This window comes from Zootoca vivipara, chromosome 1 (assembly GCF_963506605.1).
Source record: "Zootoca vivipara chromosome 1, rZooViv1.1, whole genome shotgun sequence".
In the NCBI taxonomy this organism is placed as follows: Eukaryota; Metazoa; Chordata; class Lepidosauria; order Squamata; family Lacertidae; genus Zootoca; species Zootoca vivipara.
The window spans coordinates 55,854,331-55,881,547 of NC_083276.1; the positions used below are offsets into that span (position 1 = coordinate 55,854,331).

The window sequence follows — 27,217 nt, forward strand, 5'->3', positions numbered from 1 at the left end:
TCTATCAAAAATAGTTTTTCTCTCTTTGGACAGGTAGAACCAGAAAAATGTAGACCACTGAATCCTATCATTTTTCAAACCTTCTGTCTTGATGGATCCCCTTCCTCGCTGACTTGTTTAATGTGTCTGCAGCTGAACACCTACAGACAGAAGAGGATTCCGGCACAAGTTCCAGGACCCCCAGTCAGTTCACGAGGAGGATTGGCCATTGTCCCACAAACACGGAGACTGATCCCTTGAGCACACTTTGAGGTTGCACAATGCAGGGGAGGTCACGAGGGGGTTGGCAAAGTACCGTATCTTTCAGGCAAGTTTCCCTGGTGATGCTAATGTTCTCAGCAGTGAACCCCTGAGAACCTCCAAGCAAGAATGCATTTTGAAAACCTTTGATCTAATCCACTGAGTTATGGTCCTCCATACTCAGTATTCTAAGAGATTGGTCCATATCATCGAAAGAATAATATGTGCCAACAAATACCAGAGTTCACTGTTCTGTGCTTCTAAAATAGACTCTGTTTCAGGTATTTAGTGCCTTACTAGTTCCTGAGGGCTAACCCTTGCCTGTGCTTGTACCTGGGCATCTTATGTTCATTGCTGGGTCGACATTTCGTCTTCCAGTCATAGAAACTGCTCATTAACATTATTTTGCACTGGTTCTCAGGAGACCCAAGCAGGTTACCCATTACAGTGATGCCTCGCTATACGAATGCCCTGCTAGACGATCTTTTTGCTAGACGAATGGGTTTTGTGATTGGAGGTTGCTTTGCAAGACGACGAGGTTTTCTATGGCCGCCGCTTCATCTTGTGAAGCGTGGCCATAAAAAGACCAAGTGGCGGCGAGTCAACCTCCGATCACAAAATCTATTCCTCTAGCGAAAGGGGAACCAGCTGTTGCCGCCTGTCTGCCTGCCTTCCCCGAGCCAAGGGAGCAAGCGCCGCCAACGCCACCAGTCCCCCAGAGCCCATAGAACCGCATTAACTTTTAATGCAGTCCTATGGGAAACGGTGCCTCGCTAGATGAATTTTTCGTAGGATGAATTGACCCTCGGAACGAATTAAATTCGTCTAGCGAGGTACCACTGTACTATAAGACTACGCAATCCTGGTCAATAAAAAACAAAAATGTGCTTGGAAATCCTATTTTTAAAGTTCTTATCTGAACATGGTCTGAAACTTACACTTGTGAAAGGAAATTAGTAACAGAAGTATCGGAAGACATTAGTTTCAGTGCAGCATATAATTCTTTTTCAGTAAATCAAACACACAAATAGATAGATAAATAGCATTCTCTTCCATTTCCATAGACAAAAGCATTTTCAGAATCATGACCATTTTTAGCTTTTAATTACTTAATTTCCTCTCATCAATTAGATTTTGTTCCTATTTCAATTTACTGCACTTCCAAACAGAAAATTACTCCTGAAAAATGTTCTTATTGACAATTTAAAAAGAACATATATGCTAGGAATTAACTGCTAGTAAACATCAGAAGTTCTCTTTTTTAGTTAGATATTACATTTACATGATTTTTAAAGACACTTGAAATACATCAAAATGTGTCTGTGAGTCCTTAGTGGCACAGAAGTGAAGAGCAGCTTGAGAAAGGAAGTTAATTGTTTACTATGGCATGCCTTTGCTTATCCAGGAGTATATGGGGTTGCAGAGCTAGGAAGGATATCTCCCTGAGTCCTTGAATTATGGCAGCTTTCCTGGGGAGATGGACTACTGGATTAGACGATTCGCTGTTCATTGTAGATGAATTAGTTACCTAACTTAAGGCTCCTTTTGTGAGTTTCCCATCTCTCATCTTGTTCAATGGAAACTCAGGTACATGGGCATTTCACCAGATGTTGGGCTATCGTCTCATCATGCTTGACCATTGGCCATGCTGTTGGGAGTCAGAGTCCAGCAACAATAACTAGAGGGTCACAGATTAGCCAACCCTGAAAAAAGAGAATAGGATTTAATTATCTTCAAGAATTGCAGTGTAAGGGGAATTATCTTAGATCAACTCCTTCCTCTGCCATGTAGCTGTTAGAAGTACAGGGGCTGTGTCAAATGCACCTGATTAATTTAGTGTTGGATCAGAGTGTATTTCGACACAGGGTTCAAATTAAACCCAAAGCAAGGGAAAAGCCAGTTTGTATTACAATAACCGTGATAGAAGTCTAGATCCTCTTAAGAGAAGTGCTGAGACTGATAACGGAGTTTGACAAGGGAAAAAGAATTGTGCCATTTGAACAAAGTGTAGAGAGAGCTGCTTCATACCCTTTGCTGATCTGCACAATTTGATTTGATTCTTGAGAGTCTTTTGCTGGCTCATAGAACAAAATCTTTCAATGAAAGCAGGCTTTGATGTAGAAACTAATATTCCGCAGAGAGTGCATTTGAAGTGTCTAAAAGGCATGCTAAGGTTATTCCTGCTGCAAATCTAGCATCTCGCTATTCATTTTTGTATATATATCTTATATTTAACCGTACCTTTTAAGATAGGATTTGGGGCCTTACTACCAGATAACTCTACAATTCTATGATTGTTATACAAATATGCATGAAACAGAATCTAAGTTGTCATTATAAAAAAATGGGAGGTTTCAGGAGGAGCATGGGTTGGAGTAGAGAAATAAGATGCTTCATCTCTTCCCTATGTACAGCTGCCCGACTCTAAATTATTTCCCAAATTGTGTTCCCATCAATAAATTTCCAAAAGCCCCCTTGTCCATTCCAAATTGTGTCTGCCCCCCCAAGTTCCTGCTCATTTTTTTAAAAAAAGAAAGCTTTTCAGGGTTTACTTAAGTTGTTTTGCTTTTATACAGCCTCTGCCAGAGGAAGGGTGAGGAGGGTTGGCTGAGTGGAAAAGGGGACATGACTCCTGTATCTTTAATAGTTGGGTAGAAGACAGAATTTCAGCTTGCCACGCAAGCTATACAACAAGGTTCTAAAAAAAGCTGAAAGGTCCCATCTTGCATATATTCAAGGTTATACTAAAAGGGGGGGGGAACCCTGTAATATTTAAGAACATTTGCTTTAGAATGGGACATGGGACAGTATTGAGATACATAGACCAACAGTCTGACTCAGAATAAGCCAGCTTCATATGTTCCCAGGCACAATTGTTTATAGTTATAGTCACTCTGAATAGAATCTGTGAACTGGTAATTCTCGCCAGTCATAACAGCAGAAGTCATAACAAAGTGATGCTTCTGAGCAAGAACAGAGTGCCATTTCTTTATCACTGAATGAATGCACCGCTCCCAAACATCTAAAACTAACTCTTGGGTCTCTCTATTATTTGATCTTGTTTCACACTTCCTTTTTTGGAGATCGATGAGCTGCAGCACTTCCTAATGAAAATATTAAGAATGCCAACCTTATGACCCCTTAACCTTGGTATAGGTGAGCACCATACCGGTCGATCTTTTGAGAAGACATGTATAGAATAGCACATGTAAATGAGAGATAAAACTGATATTTTAGTGTAAGTGCACTGATGACTGGTTAGGTTTTGTGGCCAGTACTGTGACCAAGGCTAAGCATTTTTATTTATTTTTAATTATAAGACATACCATTTCCATCTACACAGATTTGGTCACGTCCACAGAATAGAAGATGGCAGGATCCCCAAGGACATGCCCAACAGGGAGCTAGCTTCAGGTACTCAGCATTATAAAGTTGTCTGCAAACATGATATGAAGGTTGGCAACATCAACCCTGCCATGTGATCATTCCTTGCAGACAATCATAATGCCTGGAGACAGTCAGGTTGTGTATCCATAGCAGTGACCAGAGGAGGGATGACCGCTGGGAGGAGCTCGGAGAGAAGAAATGTCTTGGAGCATCTGCAGCAGCACAACCGGACGCCTTCATCTGACCCAGCTACAACAGGAAATTTATATATTGCCAACAACCAATTTATATATTCTGACCACACTCTAGGACTATATTGATCATTAGTACTAGAACATAACATTTATATTGCATCTTGGGAGCTAAACATTGTACAGAAGGGATGAAGGGCCTTTGGAGAGTTTAAAACCTAAAGGTCAGGTCACACCTCCATATACTGGCTCATTTATATGGTCACCCTTGAATCACTGCTACCCTTCCCAATAATAAAATATCTCAGAAATGTGGAGGTCTAGAGATACAACTATCTCTTCTCTGCAGTAATTTCTATAACCATAGCACACATTTCCAAAGTAACTTGCCCATGAGAACGGATGTGAAATGTTCTCCATATGATTGCATCCTTGGAAGATACTGAAGGGACACTCCACTGAGTGCATGATCCACCCATCCTTTTACCTGATCTCTCATCATTTGATTCCTTGGGATTGGAATTCTGGGAACTGAACATGTGGACTAGCTCAAGTGAAGTATTTTTTGTTGTTTGTGTTAGCGTTATTTTGCTGCTCCTGTTTTTGAATACTGCATGCACACACATATGTAATAGGCTGGGCAGAAATAAAATTGCTTGACATCCTGTACCTTTAAGAGTTGGTAAGAAGGAGAAATCTTTTTGCCTGTGTGCCTTTTTTCATTAGAAAACATTAAGAAACCACAGCTAGTGGAATTTTCCTGTCTAGAAGGTGCAGGAGTCCTCTCACGATTAGAAGCTTACAACTAAGGGAAAAGATTAAGGGGAAAGGTTCTGTTTGATAAGGAATCAGATGAAACAAGCAAAAATATTTAGAGTCAGGAAGTGGCTTAGGAATGATAAAAGACGAAGGAACTAGCTGGAGGCATCTCTCATCAGCACCAACCAGCAAAGCCAAGAGTCCAGCAACATCTGCAGGGCCCCAAAATTCCCACCTCTGTTTTAGAGTTGTGAAATGTGGAGAGGACAGAAAAACAGGAAGGAAAGCCAAGAAGGAGATCACTGCAGTAATGTTGGTTAGAGTTGACCTGGGCCCCCACAGCATAGGGTGTTTATGGTGTTTGCATATTCCTAGGCTATGTACTATTTGTCAAATAACCCAGTTTGCAAAGATGAAGTCGCTAGAGATAAAGGAGGCATTTTACTAGCAAGCAACAGAGCAGGTCAATATTGCCAAACTGCTGCTTTGCTTCTTCACCCCTTCCCTGAAATAAAGCACAGCCATCTCTTTTCATCTTGCAAGGAAAGCTACCGTAATGTACAACCCCAACTTGACTAGAACAATGATTCCAAGTACTCCAGCAGCCAGTGTTCCACTTCAGAAAAATACCAGTTTATACTCTCCTTTACCGTCTTCTAAGGAAGTTAAAATCTACTGACTACTAAGAATGCCATTTAAGAAATTGTTTTGAGGAAGAGAAAAGAATGCTCACAAAATGCTTCCAATTTCCCAGGAAAGCCCTCTTTCCCAGCTCTTTCCCCTGCCTGTTTTAACCAGCTTTGATTTACCACATCTCCAACAGAGGTCAGCAGAGCCTTGGAGGACTGACTCTTTATCAGTCATTGAAGTTTATAGATGCAAAGAAGTTGCTCAAATTAATGAGCTAAAAAACGATGCTAACACATGGTATAACTTCATAGCTGGTTTCTGGGAGTAAATGAGACTCACGGAAGTTTAGTTGCCAAGGGTGCAGGTGGGGGGATTTATGAGGTGGTGGGAATTCATCCTATCTAGTGTGCCTGCCTTCATTTGTTCATCTTCCGTTACTCAAAAGATTGCATACATATAAATTGGACATTAGACCCAATAAGAGGTGTCAAGTTCACTGCTATCGCATCCCTTAAATACAAAATACAGAAGAATTATACTCCTGCCTTTCCTTTTCTCTAGGAAAAACTGCATGGAGATGGGAAATAGAGTTGGTCTGTTCTCCTTGCTTGCTTAAAGATTGAGGGCACAAGGACAACGGGACGACAGAGGACGAGATGGTTGGACAGTGTTCTGGAAGCCACTAACATGAATTTGACCGAACTGCAGGAGGCAGTGGAAGACAGGAGTGCCTGGCGTGCTCTGGTCCATGGGGTCATGAAGAGTCGAACACAACTAAACGACTAAACAACAACAACAACCTTCCTTGCTTACATCAACACTTTCAAAGAACTGCCTGCAGGAATATGCACAACACATATAACTGCTCAGAAGTAACAGGTAGGTAGCCGTGTTGGTCTGAGTCGAAGCAAAATAAAAAAATTCCTTCAGTAGCACCTTAAAGGTAGCACTTTAAGGTGCTACTGAAGGAATTTTTTTATTTTGCTCAGAAGTAAGTTCCATTGAGTCCAATTAAGACTCTCTCCCAGGTAAGGAGGTATTGAGCTGCAGGCCAAGGATGCCTCCTGCAAGTCCCCTTGGGACTTTCAAACAGGTATGTACGGGACAGAGGAAATAAAGGCTTAGCTGCTGAAGAAAGCAGGCAAGCTTATATTACCCAACATCCATTCCACACAAGTCATCTCTAGAGAAGGATTTCTTTTTAAAGAAATGATAGGATTGCATCAGTGTCCCATAGTTTCTCTCCGTTCGGAGTTTCCAGAAACCTCCCTGGTTCTTTGGAAATCTCCCCCAATGCTACCGGTAGTGCAGCCCTCAACGATAGGGAATCGTATCAAGCCATATTAATTCTATAAGGCAACTTAGAGAAAGAGAGCGGTCTGACTGGCTGAGAAGCTTATTTGGCTTCCTGTCCTCTGTCTGCGCAGCATTCAGTAAAGCCCCCATTTGTCTCGTGTCACGAGTATTAATTCATTAGTGTACAGTAGCGCCGCCCCCTCCCGCCCGAGTTCCAATCGGATATCCAGGCAGGTTTTAAAGGACAATAAATGAGACATCATTGGAGTGCGGATGGGGGGGGGGTTAACCCCTTGTCTCCAGCCCAAAGGATGCGCTCTGTGTGTGTACTCATGGGTGTAGGCAGGGGGGGGCAGGAGGGGGCAGCTGCCCCCCCCAGAAGCAAAAAATTATTGTATTTTACAGACCATAACCAGCACTTTTCCCCTCCAAAAACTGAAGTGGAAAGGGCTTTGCTTTAGCGAGAGCAGCTCTCCACTTGCTGGGGGGGGGGGAACACAGCTGTAACAAAAACACATCAAATAAATAAAGCAAAGTGGCTACCAGTACTTAAGCAGTTAAGACAATGGAGCAGAAAATCCCTTCAGGCAAGGTTTGATAGCTGACCAATTCACCCTATTGTTCTTCAGTGGTAGTTGTTAATGAGCATTCAGGGATCGCATTAAGAGTTCTATTGGCGATTTAATGAGGGTGCATTGACTAAGGTGGCTCTGCAAGGCTAAAAGGAAATGAATAAGAAAGGGGGGGCTGTAGCTTTTGATAGACACAGTGATGTTTATAAAAAGCAGAGGTGTTCCAGTCTGCCCCTCCTCCTGCATCTGTATACTGTACATCAGGGGTGGCCACCTCCCAAGAGACTCTGATCTACTCACAGAGTTAAAAACTGGGAGTGATCTACCCCCTTTTGGGGGGTTCAGGTCAAAGCTGTTGAGTTTTTTTAAGGAAGGGAAGCCCTGTTTTTTTGAGTTTAGGTCAAACTTGTTGAGCTTCTTTTAGGAGGAAGGGAGGCCCATTTTTGTTTAGGGCTTCAGGTCATAGTTCAGCTTTTTTTAGGGAGGAGGAAAATTTTGGGTGAGCTTTTTTTAGGAGTGCCAGTGATCTAGCAGTGATCTACCACAGACATCCAGTGATCTGGATGTACCAGTATCTTCCTCTTGCTGCAGAGTTCCAGCATCACAGCGTCACATCACCCAGAGGCACCCACAAATGTGAGTTATCCCTCTCTCTATTTCTTCCTTCCTTCCCTCCCTCTTCCGTCCTTAATACTGGGGGGGGGGGGCAGATAAGCCCCACATAGAAAGCCCATCAACATGGGGGGATGACTCTTTTAAATACAGTATTTACCAGTAATTGGGGGGGGGGCACCTAGGCCTCTAGGAGTTGGCTGCTATGCCTAGGAGTAGGACAATTCAAGAAAGCAGAATGATGCATATGCTATGGCTGTATATCAATAGAATCATAGAATTGTAGTCGGAAGGGACCACAAGGGTCATCTAGTCCAACCCCCTGCAATGCAGGAATTTTTTCCTAAGGTGGGGCTTGAACCCACATGGTTGAAATATTATGCTGATATGCAGCAACGCCTTGGAGCCATCGTGTCTGCGGCCGTGCCTTGCCTCGCCCTCGCCCGCCCTGTCACCCCCTCTCGCCTGCCCGACCCTCCCGTCCTCTCCAGCCAAGCAGGGTAGCCGCCGATGCTGCCAGCCCCAGAAGCACAAGGTGGCCGCTGCTGCCGCCGCCACGATGTCATCAGGCCAGCTGGCCCTGTAGCCCCGCCCACGTTCCCACTTCAGGGCCCCACCCCTGAATGACCATGGCTTGCCCCCCCCCTAGTTTTGATCCTGGCTACGCCCCTGTGTGTACTGTGTGTGTGTGTGTGTGTGTGCGCGCGCGCGTGTGTGTGTATGTGTATGTATACCCTCTTTCTACACATATGATCACAAGCGTCACTTGCCGACAGAATTCTAGCAATGCGAGCGTTTGCACTACTAATTAGTCCGACTTCCCAATTAGCTCTTCCAGGCCGCCGGGAGGCTCCGAAGCTGATAGCGAGTGAAAGGTCGGGTGGGGAGGGGCGCGCGCGCCATGTGGCCCCGCACCTTCACGATAAACGACGGGAAGGGTGTGGGAGGAGGGAGCGGAGAAAGCCGCGCGCGCATTGCAAGCCCGGCGCGGAGCTGATAATAGGGACGAGGGGGCAATATATTCCCTCGTTAGCAGGGTGGTGGGGGAACTGACAGACGCTTGCTGCTGCTGCTACTGGGAACAGACAACGAGCAAAAAAGGAATCGATCGTCTGTGCAGGCTGGTGAGACAGTTGAGACGCCTCCCTCCCTGTCAGCTAGTCCAAGCCATCGAGGAAAAGCGTCGAAATAATAATAGCAATGCAAACGAGCGAGCGTGTGGAGGGAGAGAGGGAGGGAGGGGGCATAGAGTTGTGCCCGGGCTCGGAGTTCCCCAGCTGCCGATCTCAGCCCGGGATCGCCTTCATTCCTATAGATCCGCGCGTTTTCCCTCCCGGGAGGGCTGCCCCCCTCCCTTTATAAAGAGACGCGGGGAGGGGGATTTGTAACCACACCGGGTGATGTCAGCTCTCGCCTAAAATAGAGGGATAGACTGCAAATCCACCGTTAAAGCCTTCCAATCCAGCCTCAGCCAACAACACCATGGCAATGTGAAGTCACCCACCGCCTCTTCCACATACACACAACCCCCTTCGCCTCCCTCCCTCGCTCACACACACACAAACACACACTGCACTCCCTCGCCAGGCAGCCCTCCGAATGAGCGCAGAAAGCGAAGGATCGTAGCGCAGGTGCCCACCAGCACACAGCCTCGGAGCCCTTGCCTGTCATTTGCCATTGAACATCTTCTCTCTTCTCTCCTCCCTCCCCTATTTCATCTCCTCTCTTTCTTTCTCTCTCTTTCCACTACTACCCTTCTCTCCTGAAGACATTCAAGCCTCTGGAAGGAGGCGTTGAGAAACCTCCCTCCTAGTAGCAGGAGCAAGAGGAGGTGGCAGCGTCGGGGCTTAGATCTCGAGACCAGCCAAGCTTCTTGGATGATCGCCTTTCGGAGCCGGGAGGATTATACAGGGCAGGAACTAAAGGGGTTCTGCGACACCCGAAGATAAAAGGAGAAGAAGAAGTTTTCCCACCCGGAGAGCGGCCACGCGTGGTTTAAACCCTTGGATTTCTTGGGAAGGCAAGACACAGGGGAGCTTCCGCGGGACCATGGCATCGACAGAAGGGTGAGGAGGAACCGGCTTTTCTTTTCTTTTTTCCCTTTCCTTGGTTTGCCGGCAGGGGTAGGGTGAGAAGATCGGGCTGGGTCTTGAGTGGGTTGCTTTGCTCGCGTGTGGCTTTTCCGTTCCGTTGTTGCGTGTGGGCTTATTAGGCAGCGGGATTCTCCGCGTCCTTCCTGCCGACCCTACAGGATGAAAGAAGCATCCAGCTGCAGCTCAAGGCTGGAGAATGGCATTTCAAATATGAGTCTCCCTTGGGAGAAGGAAAGAGCTTTTCCTCTTCCCTACCGGCTTTAACCCTTGCAAGGGCTGACCGCTAGCAAACCGCTTAAATACAGTAATAAAATAATAATAATAATAATAATAATAATAATAATAATATAAACAAGCCTGCAGTAGTGTGCACCATAAGCCTCATTAAAAACCAGCTTAGTTCAGAGTGGGCGTATCATAGGATCGGTCTGCAATCCTATATCCGCTTGCCCCATTGCACTTAATGGGACTTACTCCTGAGCAGGCATTGCAAGGCTGCTCTCCTAGGTGCACTTGAGACTTACTTCTGAATAGACACGAACCCGCCTGTAATCCTAAACATATTCAAGGTGCAAGCCCCGCTGAACCGAGTGACTTCCTGCCGACCCAACATTTGTAAAATAGCAGCAAGAGCCCGCTTCTGCTTCCAAATTCTTAAGGGGTTTTGCAAGAGACAGACTTGTGTCAAATGCCGTTTGCAATGCCCACAAGGGAAAACAACCCGGAATATTACGCTGGAGGGGGTTTTGCGGGTTACTCAAGAGTTATGCATTGTGGAGCGAGCAAGCAAGCAAACACAAGTTTTTGGGAATCTTGTTGGAAGCGCGCCTCTTGCAAAACGTTTCCCCGGGGCCCAAGTCAGGCGGCGGGCGGCGCTGGCGATTGGCCGCCTCGCTCTCGTTTGTTTGCAACTTAACGTCTGGGGCTCCCGCGGGTTTGTCTCGCGTTCTCCGGCGTCTGGGGAGGGCGATCTCCTCTTGATCCGCGCGGGGCTGCTTGTCAGCTTGGATCAGCGTGATCTGCTCTGGACGGGACCTTGTGAGGACAGGGTGTAAAAAAGAAGCAGCTCTGTTTATGTCGGTTGCAGGTGTGGGCGTGCGCGCGCTTCCAACGCGAAAAGGAGATTTAAATCCACCTGCTGCAGCTTCAGCTGCACATTGCTGGAAAGCGCGCGCTCACCCAATTGTTCGCACTCCTGGAGGGGAGGGAAATAATATGCGCAGTACCTGAACCAAGACAGGTTACCCGGCAGGAGGTTGTTTAAAAACTGCAAGCTCCCTGCACCTGCAAGCTCTCTGCTTTCCTGGGTGCAGGGACCTTGGTCCATAGGAAATCTCTGCAGACCATGAAATCCGCCCCCACACCGCTCAGTATTAATAAGGTGAAGCCCTTCTAGCGCCATCCTATGTGTGTCTACTCACAAGTAAGCCCCACTGAATTGCACACTTGGAGATGTGTTGTAACTCCAGGGAATGCGAATTTCAGGTTGGCAGAGCTCTGTGTTAGCACTGCTGGCATTTCCCTCTTTGCAGCCATCCTGCTCAAAGGTAAATGAAGAGAGATTAAACGAAAGGTAGTGGTTGGCGGATGCAAGTGGACAATAACCTAGATCTCATTGGAAGGGGAACTACCCATTTGGTAGTATCCTCTGTGCAGCCTTTCAGTATAGATACTTGTTGCTTTAGGATGGCTACAGCATTAAATGCTATAAAGTCCCCATTGACTGCAATTAGATATTTAAGCTTCTGCTGAACTCTTTCCTTTTGAAGTCAATGGAGCCTGACCATGGGTCTGTATCATTTAACCGTGAGATTAATTATACAAACAGCAGGTGGCAAGTGTCATATTAAAAGAGCAAAACCCATCTATACATGAGAAGAGGAAGGTGAGGGGTGATGCCTCTCCTAAGATTATGTCCACTGTGAAGCATGTACGCATCATCTCTCAACAATGTATATTTCCTTCAGCACTAAATAATAATAATAATAAAATAATAATAATAATAAATTTATTATTTATACCCCGCCCATCTGGCTGGGCTTCCCCTGCCACTCTGGGCGGCTTCCAACACACATTAAGATACATTACAATATCACAGATTAAAAGCTTCCCTAAACAGGGCTGCCTTTAGGTATTTTCTAAATGTCAGGTAGTTGTTTATCTCTCTGACCTCTGATGGGAGGGTGTTCCACAGGGCGTGCCACCACCGAGAAGGCCCTCTGCCTGTTTCCCTGTAGCTTTGCTTCTCGCAGTGAGGGAACCGCCAGAAGGCCCTCAGTGCTGGACCTCAGTGTCCGGGCAGAACGATGGGGGTGGAGACGCTCCTTCAGGTATACTGGACCGAGGCCGTTTAGGGCTTTAAAGGTCACTTTGAATTGTGCTCGGAAACATACTGGGAGCCAATGTAGGTCTTTCAAGACCGGTGTTATGTGGTCTCGGTGGCCGCTCCCAGTCACCAGTCTAGCTGCCGCATTCTGGATTAGTTGTAGTTTCCAGGTCACCTTCAAAGGTAGCCCCACATAGAGCGCATTGCAGTAATCCAAGTGGGAGATAACCAGAGCATGCACCACTCTGGCGAGGCAGTCCGCAGGCAGGTAGGGTCTCAGCCTGCGTACCAGATGGAGCTGATAGACAGCTGCCCTGGACACAGAATTGACCTGCGCCTCCATGGACAGCTGTGAGTCCAAAATGACTCCCAGGCTGCACACCTGGTCTTTCAGGGGCACAGTTACCCCGTTTAGGACTAGGGAGTCCTCCACTATTGATTTTGTATGCAGATTTAATGAATTGATTAACCAATGAATATACTAAACTTCCATTTCTTGAACTGGGTTACATGCTCGTTCAGAGTGCCTGATGTTGGCTCGATTGTTTGCATTGTGAAATGCTTCTCCAAAGGTTTGCATTTCTTCTAGTGATTGGTTAATAATAATAGCTACATGTTGTTGTTTTACTACAATTTGCCTAGCATTTCATCTCTGTATCTCAGTAGTTCTTACAACAGTTCTGCAATGGTACAGCAATATCATCATCCACATATATGATGGATGGAGAACATGAATATAAGTGCCTTCGTTGCTCACCTGACATTTGAAGTAAGGATATTTAGCTCCTGGCTCATAAACACTGTTCAGGGATGGTGAACCTATAGCCCAGTGTTTCTCAACCTTTTTTGGGCCATGGCACACTTGTTCCGTGAAAAAAATCACGAGGCACACCACCATTAAAAAAGTTAAAAAATTTAACTCTGTGCCGCCCTATATTATAATTATGACTGTAAGAAACACTTGCCAAATATTGCTTTCCGGCGGGTCAGTGTTGTGTATTGGTGGCCGCCAGGCTCGTTTGCACTGAGCTTTGGGAAAGAGGAGGAGAAATATTGCTTTCTGGCGGGTCAGTGTTGAATATTGGCGGCCGCCAGGCACATGACAATGCAAATTGCCCTTCTCGTCGCGGCACGTCACGGCACACCAGCCAGCGTCTCGCGGCACACTAGTGTGCCATGGAACAGTGGTTGAGAAACGCTGCTATAGCCCTCCAAATGTTGGGTCAGCTACAGTTCCCATCATCCCTGGTCATTGGCTATTCTGATTAGACGTTCCTCAGCTCATACCATTAACATACACCAGTTTTTAAAACCCTAAACTGCTGGAGTTTATATATATTATATATAATATATTATATATAATATATTATATATATTATATATATTATTATATATATTATATATTATATATATATATATTAACATGCCTTTTGCCTGAGACCCTTTGCAATACAACCATTGGAATTTTAAAGAAGAGTAATCAACTCATATTTGCATATAGATAGTTACAGGTAGGTAGCCGTGTTGGTTTGACGTAGTCGAAACAAAACAAAACAAAACAAAAGCTCATGCACATACAAAACAAAAGCTCATGCACATGAGCTTTCATGTGCATGCATACCTATGACAAACTTAGTTGGTCTCTAAGGTGCTACTGGAAGGATTTTTTTAATTTTTTTTGCATATAGATTGTATGTAGTACTCATTTCTGTGTGTCCCCCCATCTATATTTCTCAGTTTCTTCATAGAAGTGCATATGTTCATTTTGTTTTAATAGTAAAAGTAATGTAGACATAAACATTAATGAACACTCCTGGAGTTCTCAATAGCTGATGACTTGGTTGAACATGTAAACTGAAAAGCGTTCTGTTTGAAGTGGTATGAGGCTAACATGCAACTTCTACCTGTTGTGTTTAGATCTGTAATGGCTCTTCGCATCTTCAAGTCATCATTTGATGCTGCAGTCATCAAATGGTGTGATTCAAAAGTGTAAACTAGCTCACTTATTCAAGGGAATTCAAAGTCTGTGACTTTGAAATACAGACTAACATAGCTACTGCTCTGGAAATATTAGTATTACTTTAAAGTCACTGATGAAGAAATATTAATATTTCTGTGCCATAAGCTGTAATCTATACTTTCTGAGCAATTTCCAGAGTGGTAGCCATGTTAGTCTATTGCTGCAAAAAGCCCACATTGTCATCCTGTGTATGCTTACCCAGAAGTAAGTATTATTGTGTCTAATGGGTTGGACAGCCTAATACATATGTTTAGGTTGGCCGCCAAAGAGTTTTGTGGCAGCTCAAAGAGTAACATTGATTTGACAAAAGTGTTGATGGGCTAGAGTTGACTTCATTAGAAGCAGGGAATGATATACCTGGTGTGTGTGTGTGTGTGTGTGAGCGCGGGTGGCACTGTGGTCTAAACTACTGAGCCTCTTGGGCTTGCCGTTTGGAAGGTCGGCAGTTTGAATCTGCTGATGGGGTGAGCTCCTGTTGTTCTGTCGCAGCTTCTGCCAATCTAGCAGTTCAAAAGCATACCAGTGCAAGTAGATAAATAGGTACCGCTGCTGCGGGAAGGTAAACGGCGTTTCCATGTGCTCTGGTTTCCGTCACGGTGTTCTGTTGCACCAGAACTGGTTTAGTCATGCTGGCCAGATGAGCCGGAAAGCTGCCTGTGGACAAACACCGGCTCCTTCAACCTAAAAAGCGAGATGAGTGCCACAACCCCATAGTCGCCTTTGACTGGACTTAACCATCTAGGGGTCCTTTACCTTTTTACCAAGAGAGAGAATGTTAGCAAGTGAAGTAAGAGAGAAATACAGTGCAAGAAATACTGACTGTGCTAACTTTAAAGCTTTAAGTATGTAAAATAATTACAGTGACCCCCTTCACAAAGCAGTGTTGATGAAAACAGAACAATCCATGATTTTGGATTTGTTCTTCTGGCATGAGCAAGGGAAAGGACTGTATCTCAGTGGCTGAGCACATGCTCTATATGTGAAAGGTAGCTTTCTATATTCCAAAGTTTAACTCATGATAGCAAATCTATGGTCCATGGGGTCACGAAGAGTTGGACACGACTAAACGACTAAACAACAACAAGCAAATCTGATCTAGGAAGCGGGAGTCTGAACCTCTATAAACTGACTTCTAAAATTGGCAACATCCAAATGATTTGGATATTATTACCGAGACAAGAGTGAGAATATCCCCAGGAGATCTTGAGCAATGTTGTGATACATGGAGAAGCGTGTTCAGTTTGTTAGAAATGGGACCTTGAGCACAAAAGCAAAAGAGGGAGGGTGCATGGCTTAATGACTATGCCATATAGTGGGATTGATGTCCTCAAGGCAGCTGGTATATCTGCAGAGGTGATAGAATAGCCCTGCTTCCCTTTGATTTGCACTGTGATGGAACAGGTTCCTCCAAGCAATTGGGAGCTCCAACCACACAACGCTTCAAAGCATGCTGAGCCTGTGGACATTCAGCTAAAAGCATCTTAAGTTTCCCCTTCACACTTTGCACTCAACATGTGAAGGTCTGGCAGTGGAGTTCTGAGATGTTCACATCTGGGGTGAAACAGCCCTGCACCTCCCTCCACACATCCTCTGAAGAAGAGGGATATTGTCTACCGAGTAGGTGTCATTACACACCCATTGCAGTGTCATGTCTGTATCCCATTTCTAGCTTCTTAGTAAGCCTCTAAACTGACTGTGTTTACAGGGATCAACGTTCATAGCTGCCAAGTTATCCCTTTTTTACAGGGATTTTCCCTTATGCTGAATAGGCTTCCTCGCGAGAAAAGGGAAAACTTGGCAGCTATGATCAAAGTTCATGGGTTCATGAAAGTAGCAGGTTGCTGTCACAGGGCGGTGGTACTGACCTTTGGCAACAACAGGGCATCTTTGCAAATGCCATCTTACATATGTGGATTGTGTCTAAGTCATACTCGGAACAGATCCATTGAAATCCATCAACACGACCAGCTCAAGTCTATCAATTTCAATGCCTCTATGCTGACTTATTTATTTTACTTCAGTATTTAAAAATAAACAAATAAATACAGTGGAACCTCGGTTTATGTACACCTCGGTTTACGAATTTTCGGTTTACGAACACCGCGGACCCATCTGGAACAGATTAATTCACTTTCCATTTCTTTCAATGGGAAAGTTCGCTTCAGTTTATGAACACTTCAGTTTATGAACAGATTTCTGGAACCAATTACACCCATGCTTCAGGTTAAGTACGCTTCAGTTTAAGTACTCCGCAGACCGTCTGGAACAGATTAATCTGCTTTCCATTACTTTCAATGGGAAAGTTCACTTCAGTTTATGAACGCTTCAGTTTATGAACAGACTTCTGGAACCAATTGTGTTCATAAACTGAGGTACCACTGTACACTGACTTGGTTGGATACAACCTTTTGTTGGGGAACCTGAGACTCTCCAGCTGATGTTGAATTCCAAGTCTCATCAGCCCCAGCAAGCATGACTAATAGTCAGGGATGATAGAAGTTCCACATCCTTATACTACACAATGAATGCCTCCAAAGTCTTAAGCATATCTACCCAAACTGCTTCACTACCCAGTTTCATTGATTTATTCCCTCTGGATATACATGCTCTTTATACCGGCCAAACTTTTTTGTACTAAATTTAGGATTTAAGTCCAGGATCTGTAAAGTATAAAAGTGGCCACAAGGGGAAAGGGAAGAACAGCAGTATGCAGCTCCTCAGTCATTTACATTGGAATACTATAAAATTGCCATAGGGATAAAGAAGTTTCAAGATGTGTGTGCATTCCACTATGATTTCTTTCTTCCCACACCCTTCTAATCTTTGTTCTTGAGCTGTTCAATGTAATGGAGCCCATGACATCAATAAACAGTGGACCAGTAAACTCTCTCTGTTTGTACACTGTGGCTATCTGCAAAACCTGCCATGTAATGTTTAGAGTATAGTACCACACCAGTAATGGTTCACATGGCAGTTTGCTGGTGGCCTACCAGCTTCCATTGCTCAGCATTCCTGCAAGAGAAAGTGGGACCTAATGCCCTTATAATGACGGATGCTGTCAGGAGAATGTTGCAGGCAGAGGAGCGACTACTTCAGCACCATGCATATGGCAGAATCCAAATAACTTGTTCCATCAATGCAAGGATTTCCACTTGCCTAGCAAAACCTTCCCGCTCCCATGTTCCCCTAAATCTCATTTGTGCAAGCAGAAAGTTTGTTGGATACTGCCCATAGTCGCTGGGTGAATAATAGAGCTTGATGTTGGCTGGTGACCTTGTTCCTAATGCTTCCTACATAGTGCAGAAGTAGCAGCATCTGAGCCTCTGCTAGGCTTCCATTAAGGATGGGTTCTCCTCTGTCATAGAGCACCATAAGTTCAAACCAATGGCCCATAGGAACATGTCCTCATACTGATCCAGACCATTGGTTTATCTGACTTAATGGCACCGACACTGACACCAGTAGCAGTTCTCCAGGGTTTCAGACAAAACAAAGCTGGTAGCACCCCCTCCCCCAAGCCACTATATGAGCTACCATTGTGTTAATCCATATTTTGCATGTACTGTACTGTATTCATTTCTGCACTATCATTCCAGCTTCTATTTGTAGGAGTTCCGAAATCACTTTTATGATTTGCGATACTGCAGTTGGTATCCCAAATTGCTTTTCATTATGTTTCTGGGCTTAGTTAATTGGCCATACCTTGGCTAGCCAAAGGTTTACTAAGCGACAAGAACAAATACCCTTGACATCTGCAGAATAATAAAATATGGCACCAGAAGAATTCAGGACCTGTCATATTAGCCCATATTCTTTCTTAGCTTTTTCTGATTCCCCCTCTAGAAATACATACCAGCTGGGGATAGTAATTTATCCATCTGATGAAGTGGTCTCTAGTCCACCACGACATTTGTATTTAAATGTATTTAAGTCTATCCACAAAACTTTATGTTATATTTTCTGCAACAGCAGACTAACACGGTACCTCCTCTGGAAACAGTAAATCTATAATAGTGATACTATAGCTTGTATCATATTTTATATGGATTGCAAACCTTAACATCTACACCCACGCCCAAAAAAGTTTAGTTCATAATGCAAGCAATCTAAATTTGTTGGGCAAGAATCACCTAATGAGTCCCTTAAGAGTCTTCCCCTTTCCTCCCTTGCACCCCCCCTATGTTCCCCATAACCTGGGGCAAGACCAACAGGCACTCATCACCTAGTAAGACTTGAAGGATGAGCCTTGGAAAGCAGAACAAAAAGTTACGGAACGCTACAGTTGCTAGAGGTTGGAACCTGCTTTTGCCCACCGTGGCTCGAAACATTGCGGCAAAAGCAGAACTGTATAAACAGTTACTCCAAATTGTGTTTTGTTCCAGATAGAGACATCTCCGATTCAATTTCAGTCATGGACAAATGCAGGGAGAGTGAACTATCTAGGATCAGAGACAGTTGCTGGGAACAACAGTGAGGGCGGGCTGTTGCCTTCATGTCTTGCCAGTGGGCTTCCTGTTGGCACCTGGTTGGGCATTGTGAGAAACAGGATGCTGCCTCTACAAGACAGGCCTTTGGTCTGATCTAGCAGGGCTTTTCTAATGCCTATGGGGGTATGCATATAGGGAAGGGGCAGGTGCCACTATATGAACATACCCTATTCTTATATACCTTTTATGTGCACAGCCTTTGTACACATAATCATTATACTGAGTCAGACAATTGGCCTACCTAGCTTAGTATTGTTTACACTCACCAGCAACAGCTGTCCTGGGTTTGGGGCCAGGGCCGTCTCAAGCCGGTCGGGCGCCCTGGCACTGTGGCACGGAGATCGCTCCGGCGCCCCAGCCCTGGTGGGCGGGCGCAGCGCGCAACATGGCTTCCCGCGTGGCTTTGCCACGCAGCGCCCTCCTACCGGCCTGGCGCCCCGCGCCACCAAGACTACCCCTAGAGCCGGGCCTGTTTGGGGCAGCCCATCTGGAGGTACAGAGGAATTGATCTAGGGACCTTCTGCATGTAAGGCAAATGATCTACAACTGAGCCACGGCTCTTTCCCTGACTCTACATCCCTGCCTTCCTCCCTCTCAAATAGCGTCTCTCAAAAAGCACTGCTTAATTGCATACACCCATACATCCCAGTCCAGCAATTATTGCCAGGTGTGGGGACTCTTATACAAGTATGGCATGTCTGTTCCTACAGCTGCTTTCTCGTTCATTTCAACAGAGGAGCAGATCCATCCATGCATTCCTGTGTGTGTCCAAACCAGCACCTTCTACTGAAATAACTGGGGGCACCATTGCATGTATGTGCATCAGAACTCTGCATCAGGATTGTGGAACTCTGCAAATTATGCACATATTTATTGGTTTTCAAGATGTTCTCTGGGGAATCACCTGCCTATATTTTTAGGAAGCGCTAGAAATTTTTTTTTGTTTCATCAGGCATGAAATAAGCTGCACAACAGGAGAATTAGCTGCATCTTTTTTACCCACCTGACCTCTTCACCTCCACTTTGCTCACTAATCTTTCAACAGGGACTGCTCCTAAGGCTGCAAATCTCTGAGCAGCTTTCAACCTGCTGCTCTTTTTATGTGGCTGCAGGGTGGGGTGGGGTGGAGGTAGTCATACTATGACAGTTTTGAAGTTCACATGGTGAGAGGAATCTTGAGATCTAGGATGTAATATCATTGAATCCTGCCATAGTTTTAAATCCTGCAGTCTCACAATAGGATTTCTAACCTGAATCCAGAAATTATTCTGATTCAGCGACAAAATGGCAATCCTTTGTATAGGTTAGCTGACAGGCTGGTCCTACCAAAAGTTTATCCGTTTCTAGGTACCCTATCACATTTTTCATAGTGTTGTAGTAAAAAATAAATAAAACAATCTACAGTTTCTTCAAAAATAATGTCATGTTTTAAGAAACAGATATTCAGTTCCTTAATGTTCTATATTTCTTTTAGATTTGGCATGTTGTACATTTTCTTATGTAATGCATCAAATGTAATATGTAGTATACATTCTTATGCAATGGCCCACTCCTCTGACGTTCTTGCTGCCAGATGGTGCCAACTTTCTTACCGAATAACAACTTGTGTGACTAGTTACAGGTAGGTAGCCGTGTTGGTCTGAGTCGAAGCAAAATAAAAAAATTCCTTCAGTAGCACCTTAAAGACCAACTAAGTTTTTATTTTGGTATGAGCTTTTGTGTGCATGCACACTTCGTCAGATACACTGAAACAGAATCAACCAGACCCTTATTTATATTCAGGGGGTGGGGGGTGGGAATGGGTGATGGGCTGATAGGAGAGGTGAACCTGTTGATGGCTGTTTCAGTGTATCTGATGAAGTGTGCATGCACACGAAAGCTCATACCAAAATAAAAACTTAGTTGGTCTTTAAGGTGCTACTGAAGGAATTTTTTTATTTAACTTGTGTGACTATTAGTTTAAACATTCCTTCCTCCTCCCCCACCAAAAAAGTTGCCTGGAGAAGAGCATGGCTTTTGGAAACATGGAAGTTGAAAATCCCTGGTTTAGATGAATATTTTAAAATGTTAGGTGTAACGTACACCGTTATTAGCTCAGTTAATGTATCTTCCAGTTAGGAGGCATTCATTTAGAGAAAATAATTCCTATCATGCTGAGAGTCTGGTTTAAAAAAAGCCATTCATCTCCTCACCTCCCACATATATTTGTACTCAGAGCGTGCATGTGGGTGCATCTATTTTTACCAGCAGGTGCATATTCATACAGCATCAATTTAAAACTACTTGCCACTTTAAAAAAAAAAGGTGTTTCCCCTCAAAAAAAATATATGGTAGAAGCAAAACAGAGGTTGGGGTAGTTTTGTGCAAAGTTTTTAAGGGGATACAGTGGTGGCTTCATGAAAAAAGAAAGCACCCCCAAGGAACTGGCAATTCATTACCATCATTGCAAACCAAACTATGTTGACAAATCTTGTTATTCTCAGGTGTATGTGTAACGCTGTGTCAGAAAACAACTAAACCAGATTATGTGCCATTACAAGGGCTTTGCCAAATGTATGATGTGAGAAAGGGGCTGGGAGCTTCTCATTCTCCAAGTATAGAGCCTAAACAGCAGTAAAGGTAAAGGTAAAGGGACCCCTGGCCATTAGGTCCAGTCGTGACCGACTCTGGGGTTGCGGTGTTCATCTCGCATTATTGGCCGAGGGAGCCGGCGTACAGCTTCCGGGTCATGTGGCCAGCATGACAAAGCCGCTTCTGGTGAACCAGAGCAGCACATGGAAATGCCGTTTAGCTTCCCGCTCCTAGCGGTACCTATTTATCTACTTGCACTTTGACGTGCTTTCGAACTGCTAGGTTGGCAGGAGCTGGGACCAAGCAACGGGAGCTCACCCCGTCACAGGGATTTGAACCGCCAACCTTCTGATCAGCAAGCCCTAGGCTCTGTGGTTTAACCCACAGCGCCACCTGCATCCCATGCCCAATAGGGAAGTATCTGCATGCTTGGGGGGACCTCAAGATTTCAAATAGTACAAAAAACCCCTAACAGTGGGGAATTCAAAACTGCTGCTGCTTGTAGCCCGCATAAGCTGCAGCTTTGGTTCCATTTTTTCTTGTTGTAAAGAGACCGTGATCATAATAACAATGATGCCTCACATTACCAAGAACAACAAAACATGGGGCTGAAGTTCCAGCTGATCAGGGCTGTCTTGTCTATGAAGACCAGGAGCAGCTTGCTAGATGAGTGGAAGCTGCTATGCTAGCTTCCAGGCAGGTGGGTCACTTTTGGTCCCCTGGGAAGGAAAGGGAAAGGGGCAGCAGGGTGATGCAAACACAGTAAGCAACAGCAACCCAGTGTAGTAGCGTCGCCACACTCGGCAAACCGTTTTGGTGAAGTCCTGCCTATAGTGTACAGTATATGAAATGCTGGGGTGGTGATATGGAAGGCCTTGGTGCTGGTGCTGCAGCTGCACACACACTTCCCCCACCTTTTGGGGCTTGCCTTTTACAAAGCATCATTACACAGGATATGTGGGTGAAGCAGAACGGAGAGAGTGTTCACAAAGTCTTTGCACATAACAAGGTCCTGTGTCTCATTTGTACTACATGGATAAAAACCCTTCTGCAACAGCACATATTGCTTATCTATTGAGCTTACTGGCTAATTTACATTTATATGCCACTGAATAATGGCTAACCATATACATAAAATAGCTACCAAGAAAGATACACCATGAAACAGCACCAGGGGATAAAAACCGAGGCAACAACACTAATAGGAATGAAAAATTCGTAGATCTTAAAAGTCCAAAACTATCAGAAGTTCTATTGATCACTGGAAGATTTTAAGATGTAAATGCCAAGGAAAGTGAAAATGGGTCTTTATCTGCTACTGAAAAGGCCAACAAGTTTGGAACAGCATCACTGAGAAGCCACATCTCTCCCTGGTGGTCACTTGCTGCATGTAATTTGGTGGGTGCCCCTGGAGAAGGGCATCTCAGAAAGATCATATGGGCTTGGCTAGGTTTCTGTGAAAGAAATGAATTGGTAACAAGCCATATTAGGGCTTTCAAGCAGGCCCGGGGAACTGTTGCACCTCCAGGTGTTGATGGACTTAAAACCCCAGCATTCCTGATCATTGACCACAGTGGCTGGGGCTAAAGAGAGTTGAAGTCCAATAACACCTTGAAGCCCAAATAAGTTGAGGGTTAAGTTAAGACCAGCACTTTGAACAGAACAGAAACAAGCTCAAGTGAATGAAAAACTGGCATCTTATGATCATACTGTCACAAAAGTTGGGTACTACCCCTACTCTCTGCCAAGTGGTAGCAAGATTCTGGGCACTTACCCAGGGTCTGTGTTCTTTTTCTTCTCCCTTCTTCTTCCCAGCACACCTTGCTTAAGACACTCTTTCCTTGACACTTCCCACCCTGTTACCTTGGCAACCTTCTGTCTGCCCAGGCCCATGATTTCTTTTAGAAGGGCCATCAACACCTTTTGTCATGTTAATGCCTGTATCCCTGGCTTGGAAAGGAAGCTTAGCTTGTATTTCTCCACTAGCCTGCAATCTTCCCTTCAAAATAATAAAAATCCAGGGTTTGGGAGGGTGCCCTCTCAAAATCTGCTCATAAATACTTTCCTTCCCCCACCCTGATAATTGGGTGAGGTAATTATACCCACTTCCGCACCCTCCACCCCACAGCAAATGCAATGTGTCAGTTCCTTACCTTAGAATATTACTTAGGGGAAGGTATTATATATATTATAAATATTTCTGTTGCATAGTTAGGACCGGGAGAAATTTCATATAATTCCCGACAGGTGGCAGTACATGTCAAGGGTTTTCTTCCCCCATACTAAGTGGCCAAGCTGCAGCTATCTATCTTCTGAAATGAGATTTCTCTATATTTTTAGTTTTTTTAAAAGATCCTGAATGATAGTGGAACACAGAAAGATCACCCTCCTCCCCTTTTCACCCCATGCTAGCCCCAGAGAACGAATGTCATGAAAATGTAGCTATGTATTTCAAAATAACTGTAAAAGATGGCTTTGCATCCATAATTTGTAATTTTACTAAATGGCTGTTACGGTGCAACTGATCATAAAATATCACTAAGGGCTATTTTATTTATTAATTCAAAATGAAGTTTTTTCAGCCTCCTGTCTTCTTTTTTGTGTTTTATATTGATTATCATTGGTTTTACTGTTGACTTTTTCAATTGAACTTTATAGGTGAGGGTTGTAAAAAAAATTATGTTTGTTTTATGTAAACCACTTGGAGGTCATGCCTGATGAAAAGTGGGATGCAAGAACTCCAAAACAAGGAAGACAGGAAATATTTATAGGTCTGCCATTCTGTCACTAGGAAAGCCCACGCAGCAAACAAAGCTATTAAAAAACAAACCATGCAATATATAGGATTATACACACAGAAGGTTTGCAGGTAGATAGAGACACATAGATGTGCACATGTGTGCTGTGTGCAGAAAGAGAAACAGTATGGCTGGGTTTAAATTGGGTCTTAGCTGTAATACAAGCTCTGTCCCAGTAGATTCCCCTCACTCACTCATACCACAAAAAAGCACCCAGTGGACTCCCCCCCCCCAAAAAATCTGTCCAATCACTCCATAGCTGCCAAGTTTTCCCTTTTCTCGCGAGGAAGCCTATTCAGCATAAGGGAAAATCCCTGTAAAAAAGGGATAACTTGGCAGCTATGAATCACTCCCAGAATCAAAAAGCTAACTTGGGAGTAATCTCCACTGAAATTAATCTGACTTCTGAGAAAAATGGCATTTTCCTCAAATGGTTTATTGGGAACAATAACTAACGAAATGCAAATTTGGCTCCTAGTCACAATAATGTTAAAGATATGACCTAGTAATATGTTGGGAACATAAATCATCCTGTCAGAAAGAAAGAAAGAGGATGGGTGTGGTGATCTGTGTTTCAACATGCATATTATCTTGCAGTAATTCCTAATACAATATGAAGTCTTGTCTAGCAGGGCAGTAAAGCAGGAAACAAAGGCCCTTCAAGCCGTTTCATGGAAGAGGCATACTTTATCATCAATCCGTAAACTAGGAGCTGCCCAGGTCATGTTGAAAAACATAAATAATTTCTTTATATATTTCACAAAATTTATATGCAGCTTCATTGTAAACACACACACACACACACACACACACACACACACACACACAATTTATTGATATTTTCATTTTCATTTGAGTTCCTCTGCTTTAAGGGTTCGGCATTGGTTACAGTATAGCTTTCTCATTTTTTGTGTGGACAAGAAGCCTGTGAGCAAATTGGACTGAGAGAGTGATTTGCCCAGTGACCTCTGCTAACCACACTGCTTATTCTCATGGTGCAAGCATGTACTATGAGAAAATAATAGTGCATGGTCGATGGATTCCATGGCAGTAATGGAGTAGAAGCCGTCGGTGCTGACCTCTAGCCGCATTAGTTCATGGTGACCAGCCTGTGCACTCTGCAGGATTTGGATTTGGCACGCTGCTGCTGCTGCTGCTGCTGAACTCACCATACCTCAACCCAAAAGTAGGGTACATGCCAAAAGCCAAATCCAGGGTGAATCCTGTGCATGCCAACACCAGTTTCCTGAACCTGCCTGGCTACAGTTTGACCCGGGAGGAGTCAGCATAGGTTGTCTTTTCCTCTAAGCCTGCTATAGGTCAAGCTGCTTGTGAGAACAGGCCTTTAGGAGCAGGAAGAAACTGGCACAGAAAAATGTGTGTCATGAGGAGTAAGATATAGGCACAGTGAGCTTCCAAATTTCAGTGTTGGTTTGTCAGAGATGCATTCTGTGTAATTAGCTTGACTAGTTCATTATAATTGGAGAGGCAGGAAAGGTTTCCTAAAAAAAACTAGAAATGCCTCAGCTTTCTGAGCCTGGGCATAACAATTAACTCTGCAACTCAGCTTCCGTCATGCTTTCTTAGTTGTATATAGCTACCAGGAAGACAATGCATGAGAAATGTTACTTTTATTTACAGTTTGAACCCTTGACCAAATCCCCAGCTAGGATGTTTAGGCTAGCAGGATATGAGAAGGAAGCTGTTTTTCGTAAGCAAGAGAATTTTGAAGTGCAAGCAGAGGGAATAAATGGGAAATTGGGAGACTGGGGAAAGGGGGGAGGCAGGAATTGGATATCTGAGGGCAGCAGTAAAAAGTGGAATGGTGGCACATTGGAAGTGGATGGTAAGAGCTAACTTTAGAAACTATTAGTGGTATAACTATTGGTTCTATAACTATTCACCCCATCAATATCAATGTATAAAGAGTTGGTCATGATTTGAGGGTATAACCCCAGGAATGTGGGGAAGCAGGAAGGAGCTAGGTGAGAAGTTAGAGATTGGCAGCCCTGAAGAGAAGAGAATTATCTCATATTTTCTGGGTTTCACCATCATATTTCCTTCTGCAAAAATTAAAATAAATACATATATCTTTATAAACTCAGCAGAATTGCAACGTATGGAAGTGGTGGAGATAAGGAACACATTTAGAAGAGGAACTGAGAAACTGAACCCAGCCAAAAAGGCCTTAGCTGAATAAAGCTGTGAGGAGATCGCTCACAGATGGCATGCAGACATTTCATTTGAAAATTAAGATAATGATATTCAGCTAAAGGAACCTGGTTGTTTCAACATCAATTAGGAATGCTTATAAATAGGCTACTATTAGATTTCCCATACCCCACAAATAAAAGCCCAAATTAATGGTACAGGGTTTTCTAAAATATCACTGCTTGCTCTTTAAGACAACAACATCCTGGCTGAGAACGTCTTTGACGCTTTCCTTTTCTGAGTAAATGGCTCCCTCCATATATGTAACTATCACATTGAAAGTAGCTTATCTCATCTTGTTAAAAGTAGATGTGGAAACGGAAGATCTTGATGTATGAGTTAGACTTTATGTACGAGTTAGACACAGAAAGTTCACTTTCTGTACAGCAGATCTGGGCTATGATGGGCTTCTCCATTATGTCTTTAACAAAGGCAATTACCACATAAGCCTGGAATGGGAGACCTGTGGCACTTCACATGTCGATGGAATTCATTTCCCATCAACCATAGCCAGCAGGGGGGGGGGATTTTGGGACTTAGTCCAACAACATTTGGAGAACCATGGGTGCCCCATTTCTCTGTTACGCTGTTAGGTAGGAAGGACACTGGGACAGATTTTTTCCAAGTGCCTATTTGGTTAAGGAAAATGACATGACTCAGACATGACTCAGAAAGAGTCGCTTGAATCATAACTGGATCACCAGTCGCAACCTTCACACGCAAATGCTAAAAAAGGATGGGTCACATTTTTTGCACATGGTGCTTTGGTATTATAGTTTAGGCCAGGCAGGAAAGGCTGTGCATTGACTAGTAGACAAGGCTGCCTTTCCTCCCATCTGTGTTAGTGGCTGCCAATGTGCAATGGTTACCCGTGAGGGCTTCCCCCCAATGCCCACAAAGTATCCAATGCCCCACTGTCCCCTTGATCATGAGGTGGAGTGTAGTTACCTTTTTCTCCATGGAAAAGTACACAGAGCTGAAGGAGGAAGGTGGAAGAGGCACACGCTTTCCCAGTTCCTCTTTC

The 27,217-nt window shown here is 44.2% G+C and overlaps 1 protein-coding gene across 2 annotated transcripts in view; it reads left to right on the forward strand.

The window, feature by feature from the left end:
* The first annotated feature begins 9,267 nt into the window (after positions 1 to 9,267).
* The window catches only part of SLC1A2 (solute carrier family 1 member 2), a 96,775-nt gene continuing 78,825 nt past the window's right edge, over positions 9,268 to 27,217 (forward strand). For both annotated transcript variants that reach the window (XM_035116278.2, XM_035116270.2), the window contains exon 1: positions 9,268 to 9,753. In XM_035116278.2, coding sequence (XP_034972169.2) covers positions 9,737 to 9,753 — 17 coding nt within the window. In that variant the 5' untranslated portion in view covers positions 9,268 to 9,736. The remainder of the gene's footprint in view (positions 9,754 to 27,217) is intronic.